The sequence below is a fragment of the Asparagus officinalis genome, chromosome 7 (genome assembly GCF_001876935.1).
Source record: "Asparagus officinalis chromosome 7, Aspof.V1, whole genome shotgun sequence".
Classification (NCBI taxonomy): domain Eukaryota; kingdom Viridiplantae; phylum Streptophyta; class Magnoliopsida; order Asparagales; family Asparagaceae; genus Asparagus; species Asparagus officinalis.
This window is the reverse complement of record NC_033800.1, coordinates 131,964,216-131,977,623: the sequence shown is the minus strand read 5'-3', so window position 1 is coordinate 131,977,623 and position 13,408 is coordinate 131,964,216. Positions and strand designations below refer to the sequence as shown.

General features: G+C 36.9%; 1 protein-coding gene across 1 annotated transcript; it reads left to right on the top strand.

Annotated features, from left to right (window-relative positions):
* LOC109850972 (S-adenosyl-L-methionine-dependent tRNA 4-demethylwyosine synthase-like) lies at nt 1,156-2,308 on the top strand. Its single transcript, XM_020421064.1, has 3 exons — nt 1,156-1,334; nt 1,418-1,628; nt 1,964-2,308. Exons 2-3 carry the CDS (start codon nt 1,440-1,442, stop codon nt 2,117-2,119), a joined length of 345 nt encoding a protein of 114 aa, XP_020276653.1. The 5' UTR covers nt 1,156-1,334; nt 1,418-1,439; the 3' UTR covers nt 2,120-2,308.

Here is a 13,408-nt window from a genome sequence, read left to right as displayed (position 1 = left end):
CCAATATCTATATATATAAACACTTCAGGTTATACATTTTCTTCGGGCTGATATTGTCGATTTTATTAGTGGCAGTATGTGACCAGAAGGAATTAAAAATCTGAATTTTCCATTTCAAAGTGCATGTTTCTAATGTACATAGTTGAAGATTTTGTTGAAAGCAAGCCCAGTGGGGTGTCAGTGACGAAGACAAATTACTGTAACATAAGCGTTTTAATTACAAAGTAGTTTTTAGAGTTGTTTGATTACTGTGCTATCAGTGGAAGAAAAAGGTGGAACAGTGGCTAATTGTGGAGAAAAGTTGGATTTCGGAAGGAGTTCCTTGCTTTCTGAAGTTGAATTAAGAAATCCAGAGAAAAGAGTATTGGAACTGGATAGAAGAAGAACTATAGAGAGGAGATAACCAAACTCGGAGTATACATATAAAATAAAACAAACCGTACCTTTCTTCAAATCTCTGAATTCAAAACTATATTCACCCTTATCCTTCCCCTAAAAAGACGAGAATCCAGCCCTAAAACCCTTATTATTTTAATCTAGAAACTCTTGGTTACTTCAAATTGGTGAGCATCATCCTAACTAGTCCTTTACCACTTTCATCAATTGTGTTTTCTGAGTGTTCTTTGGATCTTTATCCTTAATATCATATCTACTTTGTTCACTAACTATCTTCACTTTGCAAAAAACTTTGACCCATATTCTACTATGAAAGATGACAAGTATTTTTGGATTAAAGTCGTGTTACCCTCTTCTCTAGGTCATATATTCTTCGGTTCTTTCTCCTCTTCTCTGTTCTTATTTATATTCCAGCCTTCCAGACTGCTACAAATATTCTTTATCCAAGCAAGAAATGAAAATATTTCGCACCCTGCTCATGTTTTATCATGCTTCTGATATTTCATACATACTGGTTACATCATTCTACAGATTGCTTGTTATCACCTATCATTACTGAAAAAATGGGTTGCACATTGTCTACAGTAGGATTATTATCATAATAAAAAAGTTTAGTTGCAAATTGATGAACATGGAAGTTGTTTTTCATTTCAATCGATTATTCTTTCATTGCATTAGATTACGTCTTTTATTTTTGGTCAATATCTACGCTGCAGAAACCAAGGGCTTAGTCGTCTCTTTGATATGGCTTTAACATGGTATTTGCAACATTTCTGACAGGATTCTCTGAAAGCTTTACACCACAAAGAACAACGAACAGTATATCGTCTAACTCTGGTTAAAGGATGGAATGCAGAAGATATCGATAAATATGCTAACCTGTTTGACCTTGGAAAACCAGATCTAGTTGAAATCAAGGGTGTCACATACTGTGGATCGTGCGTAACATAGTTTATTTTGTATGGATGACTACTTATTGTCATCTCTTTGTTTAATAACCTTTTGCCTGTTTATTTTACAGGTCTGCAACTTCGAAGCTCACAATGGAGAATGTTCCCTGGCATTCTGATGTCAAAGAATTTTCAGAAACGTTGGCTGCCAAAAGCAATGGCCGATATGAGGTTGCTTGTGAGCACGTTCACTCCTGCTGTGTTCTTCTTGCAAACGTAGATAAGTTCAAGGTCAATGGTCAATGGCATACGTGGATAGACTATGAAAAGTTTCACGAGCTGGTAATATGTCTCCGAAGCACATATCTTTGATTTTTTAGGTTTATAACAGGGATAATCGTGAATTACGTCTGTAGTCTGGTTGTTTTGAACTCTATCCTCCTAGTGTTATTGTTGTAGATAGACCCCCAATTTGACTCTTTTGCCCCTAGAGAAAGAATTTTTTAAAAAGAAATAGACCCTCCAAGGGTAAAATAGCCAAAAAGATTCACTCGAGATGTGTAGGGGTTTTTTGGGGGGGTGGTGGTGGTGGTGGTTTTTTATTTTGGTCATTCACAATTATATCCCTTAATAATATTAGTGAGAGCCAATACTGATTAGTTCATGTTGGCATAAAGGTGGCTTCTGGAAAGCCGTTTAAGACGGAAGATTACATGGCTGTCACCCCTTCATGGGCTGTCTATGGCGCTGATGAAGGTGGGTTTGATCCGGACCAATCTAGATATAAGAAAGAGAGACGCCACGGAGCTGCAGCTATAAGAACTAGTCAGTGATTGTAAAAGTCTCCTAAAGTTTTGGGCAACAGGTTTTTTTGTCTGTAATATTCAGTTATTTTTGTTGGATATTTTGGTTTTGTATGATAACCCATTTCCAGTTTGCTGATGTTGCCCCATAATTTATAGTACTATGTCTTTTTATCGATGCAATTGATGATGAAAGGAAGCAAGAGATTTCGGGCTGAACTTTTCTGGCTTAGTGAAATGTCGGCTTGGTTGACATCTTACTTGTAATTATGTAAAAGAGGCTTCCAGTATCCCACTGTTATCATGTTGCTGCCCACGCGGTCATGTTCTGCTAATACTTCCTGGAAGAGGACCAAGATGTTCCAGCTTATAGGTAACGTTTCTGCTATTCGATTGTTGCTTTGATTTTATTTACGTAGAATGTAGAGTTCGGCAACTAAGTATGATGTGAGTATCGTATCTGAGTAACTTTTTGTGTCTAGTTTCTAGATGAGAGATGGCATGCTCATGAAAGTGAATTCTTTCTCGTAGTGGAAGTTATCTATTTTTCTGCCGTATGGTCACTAATTGGGATTAACACATGTGGTCTTTTCTTCCTCTAGTAATATTTTTGCATGTTTTTTGAGAATCTAGAGCTTATATATCTTTGTGTGTTATGCACGCGTGTGTGTGTATAGAGAAAGAGAGAAATAGATAGATACATGAACACACACAGACGCACGCGCACGCACACAGACACACACAAAGAGACTAAGAGACGCACACACACGTTGCAAGCTAGGTTATCCCATTTTCTGATTATATATGATTATACTCTTGACTGTAGTTTGGGTATGTGTTCCCTCAACGTGTTGATCAGATTACTTTCTTAGAAAGACTTGGCTTGATCCTATGGTAATTCTTACACGAAAAAGATACAACCAAAGACTTGATTCGATCATATCGTAATTCTTATACGAAAAAGATGTTACCATTTATGTAATTTAATGACCTACGATCCTGTACAGAAATTTTAAGCTTCATCTCAATAAATTATTTTCCCTTTCGACTCCTTTTTACTTTTGGGTATCAGAAGGGTGTAGACTTTAGGGCATCGAAGTGTCTAAAATTTTTGGGATATCAAAGTTTAAAAAAAATTGTAAACATCAGGCCGCGAAATTGCGAATAACCCTTAAAAAGACATTGCCTGAGGACCAAATTGCAAGGCCCTTTAGGATTAAGTGACTCAGGAAACCAATTTCAAAGATTCCGAGGGACCAACTAACATCTGAGAAAGAACAAATTTTCAAAACATCCCTAAAAAGGTGTTTATTTTTTAAAAGCGACCCATCTTTTTTTTATTTATTAAAATCGATCAATTTTTTACCACGTGAGCTTAATGAAGTTCCTAAACAGTCGGGGTTGACAACCCCGACTGTTTAGGAGGGTATTAAACCCCAATTAGAACTCTTGAACCCGAAATTTTTATGTCCTAAATAGTCGGGATTGGCAACCCCGATTGTTTAGGAACTTCATTAAACCCACGTGGTAAAAAAATGAGTCGATTTTGATAAAAAAAAATGGGTTGATTTTGAAAAATAAAAAACTTATTAGAACTGTTTTGAAAATTTCCTCTTATCAAAAGTAGGTGAAAGTGCCCAGCTGCCGAGCACAGAGCTCCCCCTCCTTTCTCCATTTTTTAATATAATATTCTGTTGTCAACAAGTACACTGTACTTCCCATTCGTCAGAGAGCGGTATGAAGACGAGCCCACAGCATTGGAGGTACCACGTTCCCAGCCCCCCAAATTTCCTTGCACCGGCTTGATTGACTCGAGAGAGAGAAACGAGAGGGCAACAAATCGATCACGGAGAGCGATGACTCTAGGGCTAATAAACGCCAACCCCATCGTCCACGAGACCAGGGACCGGACTTCCCGCAGCGCCGACGATCCTCACTCCGGCGACGCCGCCGTCGACGCCCTCGACGTCTTTGATATCCTTTTCGATCCGTCTTTTTCGTTCATTTTCTTTCTTTTTTTTTGTTCTTGGAGAGTAGGTTTGGGGGTTCCTTTGACTCAGCTCGACAGATTTCGTTAGGGATATTAGGGATCCGGAGCATCCTTACTCGTTGGAGCAGCTCAGCGTCTTGTCGGAGGAGTCGATTACCGTTGACGAGAAGCTCGGCCGCATTAAGTGAGCGGATCTTTAACACCGTTCCGTTGAGTTTGAGATTTCAGTTAAATTTGGCTTTTTGAGGCGTGATTGGAAAATTTTCTTGACTAAATGCCGAACCTGGCTGTTTAGACTGTGAAAAGAGAATGAGATTTTGATCGTGATACTCAAATTTGTGTAATAGTGTGCACTACACTGGCATTAGGCCATCTCCAACCGGCCTCTATATCTCCAAAATCTCCAAATTTGGAGAGTGGAACCTCTCCAACCACTCTCCAAATTTGGAGATCTCCAAGTTTGACCGGTGAGGAGAAAAAATGGAGGATCTCTCCGTAACACTATTCATGGTTTATTAATTACAATTTTGCCATTTTTAACTATTTGATTTCTTAAAAATTACCACTTTGCCATCCTTCTTAGTAATTTAAATTAGATGTTTAATTTCAAATAAATATAGTTAAAAAATTATTAATCTAATATTTGAAATCATTATATATTTGGAAAGGGCTCGTTGAGATCTTTAAAATGAAACTAAGATTAATTTATTTTAGTATTATTATAAAATTATTAATTTTTAAATTAAATAAATAAGTATCAGTCATGAAATTTTAAATACATGGATCTATTTAACTTGCCCCATAAGAAAATACAAGCATAAATTATAATATTTAAATTATATTCCTTCGTTGCCGTGCCTCTGTCATAAATGTTCAATTAGTGCGTTTTGAAGCATAAAATGACCTTCCCTATCTTGAATCTTCCTATGTCGATCAATGAATTGTTGGAATCGTTCGGCATCATCAATATCTATCTATTCAGGTCTTGAAAATTCGTCATGAACAATAATCTCTGGTTCTACATCGCGTTCATCCTCCACAGTCATGTTATGTAGTATAATACAAGCAGTCATTATGTCGTGTAGTCTCCGCTTGTCCCAAGAACATGATGATCCCTTAATAATGGCAAATCGTGACTGAAGAACACCAAAAGCCCGCTCTACATCTTTTCGATATCCTTCTTGCATAGCAGCAAAGAGCTGCCTCTTAGGCCCTTGTGGTTGGGATATTGTTTGTACAAGAATGGACCATTTGGGGTATATCCCATCGGCCAAGTAGTAACATGTATCATAATTCTTTCCTAAAATACTATAATTAGCAGGAGGGGAAATACCTTGTGCTAGTTGGTCAAACAAATTTGAAGATTGGAGTACGTTAATATCATTGTTAGATCCTGATAATCCAAAAAAAGCATGCCATATCCATAAGTCATATGAGGCTACTGCCTCTAGAATCATTGTTGGGCCTCCGCGACGTCACGAGTATTATCCCGCCCAAGCCGTTGGACAGTTTTTTCATTTCCAGTACATGCAGTCTAAACTGCCCAACAATCCTAGAAATCCACGCTCTTCTCCTTTCCTTAGCAACCGTGCAATGTCACCCGTAGTGGGATACCTCAAATATTTCAATTCGATCATGTTTGGACGATCCTCAAGGATGCCGAGAAATGGGCTGACCCTAAATCTAATCATGCAGTTGAGAGCATCTTTGAAGGATCAGAGTCGAACACGGAGAGGGAAAGTTTTATGGACATGAGTGATGGCCTGTCTCCCACGGATAGCTCAGCAAGTCGCCCTGTTGGAAGAAAGAAAAAGAAGACAGAGAAAAAATTCGGCGGAGTTTAGTTCTGAGGAGGGAATTATTAAGAGTATGCAAGAGATGGATGCTAAACGTGAAATGAGCAGGGAAAAAATAGAGCGATTGATGATAATGAAACTTGAAAATGAAAAGATAAAATTAGAATTGCGAGTTAGAGAAGTAGAACAACGTGACCAACAATTAGCTCTTCAGCGTGAAAGCGAGGATAGACAAATTATGTTGACTGATCTCAGTAAGATCGTCGATCAAAGTGAACATGCTTACTATCAACAAAAAAAAGGAAATTATGAATAGAAAGGAATATAGAACTCCATCATTCGACTATGGATTTTCCTCCAGAGGGCCAAGAGGATTTTCTGATCTTCTTAGAGGAGCTGTAGGAGGACAAAACGAATATGGATTTCCCACTGGAAATCAAGGAGGATTTTCTCAATTTGCGGGAGAAGCTGGTTCTGTAGGAAAAAATGAATATGGGGGTTCATCGAGAGATCGGGATGGAATCGGTAGTTATAACGATAATGGCCTGCCAGAATTTTAATTGTCTCTTATCATATTTTATGTTTGAGGTTTATGTTTGCGACCTATGATATGTTGTATTAGAGGTTAATATTTGCTTTATTGTTCTATCGATGTATGCTTTCACTGTTATTTCAGAATTTTTTCTTTTTTAATATGTTGTATTACAGTATTAATATTAGGTTCATTTTAAAGCTCTCATCGACACCTTCATAATGTTATAATTTTTTTTTTCAAATAAATTATTAACAATAAAATTATTAACGTAAACTATATCCAACATTATTAATTTATATGGCTTTTTTGACAAAAAAAATAAAAAAAAGAAAAATATTTGGAGAGTGTGGGTTGGAGCAACCCTCCAAATTGTACCCTCCAAATTAGAATATTCCTAGAATATTCCAATTTAGAGGGTGAAATTTGGAGGGTATGATTGGAGATGCTCTTAGAAGGTTAGGGAACTTAGAGGGAACTGAATTCGAAACAAAAATTTTAACTTTTTTGGATTGTGATCATTATCATGTTTGAGATGGACTTGAAGCTGGAAGAAGCTATGATTTCTTGAAACTTTTGAAAGGAGATATTGCTGGTTGTGTAAATTTCGGTGGACTTTTACATGTATGGATTACGTTCTCATCAACTAAACTAGGAAGGGTAACTGAATGAGTTATATGTCGACTAAAGGTTGTGTGCGAATTTCAGTCAATGAGTCATTTTGGTTCTGGTACGAGGTTGAGGACAATTTTGGTACTGCAAATATAAATATGTCAATAAAATTATAAAAAAGGGGGAAATAAGGCGTGATAGCATGTAATCTCGCAAGAATTTTTGAGTAGAAGATATATGTAGGTTAACTGGTCTTCTAGGTGAGTATGATTCCATTACCATGCTTGTTTATCATAGTCCATCATGCCTTTTCACCTACACAAGTTTCTTAGGACCTATTTGTTTGGTCAAAAAAATGTATAAAGGGGCAGAAAGTGACCCATCAAAATATTGACACACTGTTTTCCCCCACAATCATATGTTTAGTTTGCAAAAGATTAAAAGGAAAGTGAAGGAAAATTGGGGTGCCACATCAGATTCCTCTCCCGAAAATTTTTCGCTCAAAAAACCCCGATTACAACGAAAACACCCATTTTCTCTCTGTACAAAAAAACTTGATTCCTCATCCCTTTCCATTCTCGTTTTGGTCACCCCTCTCTCCCTTTCATTCTTCCTCCTTCCTGATCCTCAACGACAACGACCTCCGCCAGATCCTCAACGACGCCCCAACCGCCCTCCGCTCCTCCATCCTCCGCCTCTCCCCCGGCTCCGACCTCCCCTCCATCTCCTCCCCCACCCTCCGCCGCCGCCGCCGCGACTTCTCCCTCCTCAGCGGCCTCGGCCTCGTCACCTTTGTCTCCCTCCTCCAGCCCTCCGGCTCCGTCCTCTCCTTTGACAGCAACTTCGAGATCATCTACCTCTCCGACGCCTTCCTCCCCCCTCCCTCGCCTTCCCGAGGACAGCGACAAATAACAAATACAAAAGAAAACCGACGCCAAATCTGATCAAGAGAACAAAACCTCGCAAAATCTGCTCATAAGCGAGCGTCCGATCGATCTCCGCCGTCGATTCGAACCTGTCGGAGCTCTGATCAAGATTTGGATCCAGATCCGATAACGTCGGTTGATGAAGCATCGAGCATCGGCGATTAGAGATTGTTTTGGTTCGGATTAGACTAGATTAGACTGGATTGCAATTGGAAGTTGTGAGAAGATTTAACATATTACACCTATTAATTATATATCTGTCTTATTAAATTATTTTACAAATATGCAAATGTCGGAGAGTACAAAGAGGGCTATTTCACTATGTTTACATTCATATTTTGACAGTGAGATGGTAGTAGATGGAGAACAATTTGTTTACATTCATTATGTCATGTGAGTTCTAACTTATGTCATGTTAGTTCTAGTTTCTTTCATGTTAGTTCTAATTTACACCATGTTAGTTCTAGATGCGTTCATGTTAATTCTAGTCGTATTCATGTTAGTCATTATTTGGGTCATGCTAGTCTTAGTTGGCGTCGTGTTAGATAAGAATTGGGTCACGTTAGTTCTAATAAAAGTCATGTTAGTTCTATCGTAGCCCATGTTAGTTCAAATTTACGCCACGTGAGTTCAAATTCATAACGTGTTAGTTCTAATTTATACCGTATTAGTTCTAGCTGCACCCATGTTAGTTCTAACAGAGGTCATTTTAGATCTACCTGGGGTCATGCTAGTTCTGATTTATGCCATGTGAGTACTAGTTTCTGCACCCATGTTAGTTCTACCTGAGGTCATGTTAGTTTTACCTGGGGTCATGCTAGTTCTGATTTATGTCATGCGAGTTCTAATTTATGCCATGTTAGTTTTAGTTTCTTGGGTTGTTCGAGTCTTGGTTTCTCTCAAGTTGGTTTCAGCCTTGATTCAGTCTTGGATATTACATGCTGACGATCGATGTACTTGTAATCAATTGGTTGTTATGACATTTAATTATGTCTTGTTCATTGAACATTTTGGTTCTTCGTTATATGAGATGATTATATGATTTAGGTACTAGCCCCACAAATCTTTGAATATGTTGCAAATCACTACATTAATTTTTTTTAAAATTGTAAATTAGTCCCTCAAAATTTTAAATATTTTTATGTGACGGTTGATATATGTTCACCTCTCAAATTTTAAATATTTTTATGTGACGGTTGATATATGTTCACCTCTCAATTTATGTTGGAAATAAATTTATGCTATAAGGGTGGTAAGCACACCATGTTGATATATGTTCACCTCTCAATTTATGTTGGAAATAAATTTATGCTATAAGGGTGGTAAGCACACCATTGTGACCATGTTAGTTCTAGTTTATACCATATTAATTCTAATTTATACCATGTTAGTTCTAATTTGTACCATGTTAGTTCTAATTTGTACCATGTTAGTTATAATTTATACCATATTAGTTCTATCGTGGTTCATGTTAGTTCTAATTTGTACCCATGTTAGTTCTAATTTATACCATATTAATTCTAATTTATACCATGTTAGTTCTATCACGGCTCATGTTAGTTCTAATTTGTACCATGTTAGTTCTAATTTATTCCATATTAGTTCTAATTTATACCATATTAGTTCTATCGCGGCTCATGTTAGTTCTAATTTGTACTATGTTAGTTCTAATATATGCCACGTGAGTTCTAATATATATCATGTTAGTTTTAATTTGTACCATGTTAGTTCTAATTTGTACCATGTTAGTTCTAATTATACCATGTTAGTTCTATCGCGACTCATGTTAGTTCTAATTTATACCATGTTAGTTCTAATTTATGTGACGGTTGATATATGTTCACTTCTCAATTTATGTTGGAAATAAATTTATGCTATAAAGGTGGTAAGCACACCATGGTGATCATAGTCATACTTCTTTTTTTCATTTGAACCAAACACTAGAAAGTGAGAAAATCTATTCACACATCATTTGTTTTCTTTTTTTTTCAAGTTGAACCAAACTAAGAAAAGTGGTGGAAAGTACTTTCAGCCCATATTTTTTGGCGAAACAAACACAAGAAACACTTTCCATGAAAGTGAGGTGGAAAGTACTTTCAGCCCATATTTTTTGGCGAAACAAACACAAGAAACACTTTCCATGAAAGTGAAGGAAACACAAAAAAAAACAAACACAAGAAACACTTTCCATGAAAGTGAAGGAAACACAAAAAAGTGAAGGAAAATGGGTTTTGGAAAATGAAGGAAACGAATTACAAAAACGTATGTCATATAGGAACAATGATTAAAATTAGAAGGTTACCTATTACAAAAAACGAATGTCACATGGGAATAATGATTAATATTAGAAGGTTACATATTAAAAAAAAACAAATGTCACATGGGAACAAGGATTAATATTAGAAAGTTACATATTACAAATATGGATGTCACATGGGAACAAAGATTAATATTAGAAGGTTACATATTATAAATACGAATGTCACATAGGAACAAACATTAAAATTAAAAATCAACACCTAATCCTAGCTGGACAACTGCTTTTGTTGTGACCCGGTTGATCGCATCTACTGTACTTATTTTTTCTCCTAATTCCTTCTCAACCATCATCCATATTATTTCTAATTCGTACGTAACGAGGACGCCCAGCTAATCTTTTATACAAAGAAGGTAATATTTGTGGCCCGTCTTGTGCCCAATATCGACTATCTCTTTGTATGTTTGTTGATAGTTATAAGTTGAATACTTATCTGCGACGAATGTAAAATGTGAAATCCTCGCACCACCATGTAGATCAGAGCAAGCCGCGACTACATGGGAACAAGGAAGCCATTGTAGTTCCGGTACATTGTAAGTGCATGTACAAGTGTGACCCACTAGCATATTAACTTTGTAAGAGCGACTTTCTCTATGTAATATTCCATCAATGACCTCTCATTCATTAAAACTATACTATACGACACGAAATGATCGATCATGCACAATCCGATCTGCTAATATGTCTTCAACCTTCGGCGTGAGCTTTGACGAGATATTTGCACCAAGTGTGCGACGTTGGAGAAAGAATTTATTAAGTCTCTAAAATATTTTTGCAACTAGTAACTGTATTGACATACCGCGTGCTCCCCTAATCACACCATTGAAACTCTTAGAAGCGTTCGTAGTTATCATACAGAATCGTTTCTCGACATCTTCACATAAAACCCACTTATCAACATTGTGTGGATCCAAACTAGTTTCGATCCATTCATGTGCAGCTCGTGAAATGAACTTAATCCTCTTCCGTAGTTGCTCATAAACTAATTTTTTCGTTGCACAGCCGATTTGTCAAAGAAGATCTTGAACCTGCCCGTTTTCATGCTTCCTCTTGAAGTTGTTTCTAATATGTCGCAAGCAATAACGATGTTGATGGGGCGACGGGAAGTGTCGTTGGAGTGTTATTAAAATTCCTTTCATCCTATCAGATATGAATGTAATCAACTGCGCCTCCACACTAAAGGGATATGATATCTAATGCATGCAAAAAATCACGCCTAATTTTTTGTGTTTTCAACATCAACCACTGTAAACGCCAAAGAAAATAATCTGCCTTCTGCATCTACTATGGTTGCAACAAGCAATACGTTTTTATACTTACCGTACAAGTAGGTGCCGTCAATGCTAAGAAGAGGATGACAATATCTAAAACCCTCAATACAAGACCAAAATACACCTGTGAACCGTCGTTTTCCGCCATCAGCAGGGTCTGATGATACTTTATAGATTGCCTCCGGATTTTCTCTTTTGAGTGCTTCGAGATAATGTAGTAAGATCTTATAAGATTTGTTCCGATCCCGGAATATTTTTATCATCGCTTTCCTCCTAGCATTCCAACACTTGTTTTTTGATACATCCAAGTTGGTCGTTTTATGCACTAAAAGACGAATATCTCTTGGTCTTAGATCAAGATCCTCCCTTAGATTAGGCATAATCAATCGATATATGAAAGAGGCGGACGCGTGCTTATGATTCATCTCTAAACGAGGATTGCTACATGTGTGGAGTCCGTTGTAGTGTGTGATTTTAAATTGCCCGCCTATTCTTACACCCAAGCGTGAATTAAGCTTTCAAGGACATTTCGTATTGCCGTCATGGTGCCCACCATTATCTTTTTTTTTCGCCATCTTTGCGGTAAAAACAAATCATATTATAGCTTGTTGCATTGCTTTTTGTTTGTCTAAATTTGATATTTTTTTGGATAGTCCACAAACGAAGCGCATGAATCAATTTCTCCTTGCTTTCAAATAGGTCTCCCTTTTTGAATGAGAAGTCATCACCTTGTTTATCATCAACGATATCAGTGCCGATAGTAATACTTTCCATTGTGGAGTTATCAATCCATTATTTTTCACGAAGTTTATCGGGCGACGGATCCTCTAACCCGACATACTCATCGTTAGTATAACATCCGTCAATATAGTGGTTGTCCCCATTCATCGCAATCCATCAAACACGTCATGCTATTAATTTGTAAGTCATCCTTTTCATCATTATCCTCGGATTCGACACTTGCATTATCAACTTCATGGGGAGCGCTAGTATCAAAGGTATTTGAAGTGCTCACAAGCGAAGGATCGCTCAAGTATAGTGACTGTGTCTAGCCTACATCTTGTTGTAGAGATAAAAAGTCGGCGGAGTCAATTTTAAGGTCCTCCAACATGCGGGAGTATATTACGTCGTGATTCACCGATTTGCCCAAATTTCTGTGATGTTTTTCAATAAATAATTCCACCGAACGCTTCTCGTCATGTAATATTCCAATAAGACTCGTATCATAGTCACTTGAGATTTTAATACCGTTGTTATGTTCCCCACAACAGGATAATTACAAATAACGTTGAGGTGATACTCATGTGAATTGGTTAATGTAAGTTTATGTAAGTCATTAACCAATTCATCGAAAGTACACGATTTTGATATAAACAACGGCTTTGTCACACCTCCTTCATAAATGAGCATATTATTTTCGAGATAGTTAATCTTCCCATCATATGAACAAAAAATTACGATCCAATCGTTCATCATTACCTCTGAAGAGTAAAAAAATTCAATATCAATATTACACGAAAATGGTAAAAAAATGTTATTTACCATGTTCCATTAAATCCTCTAATATCGATTTTAAAAACCTATAATTTTAACCAAATATCAAACATTTGTAATAACACTAACTTTTACAATTTTTTATAATTCCCCCTCTTAACTTCATACACAAAATTATTTAATTATTTAATTTTTCTTCACAAAATTCATAAATAATTCAAAATCTAATTTTTTTACAAGTAATCACCATTTCATAGTGAGAATATACAAAAAATTAGGAGAATTTTTTTAAAGATTTTTACCTTAAAATTGTCGATGCCATAATTTTCGGTGAACTTCGGCGGCGAGAGCGATCAACGGTGGGGCTGACGTCGGCGGGGG

Excerpts from the sequence above, each read along its gene's own strand:
- LOC109850972 (XM_020421064.1), top strand. The coding sequence starts at position 1,440 with ATGGAGAATGTTCCCTGGCATTCTGATGTCAAAGAATTTTCAGAAACG. Across the intron at positions 1,629-1,963 it reads ATGAAAAGTTTCACGAGCTG|GTGGCTTCTGGAAAGCCGTT; the intron begins GTAATATGTCTC and ends GTTGGCATAAAG.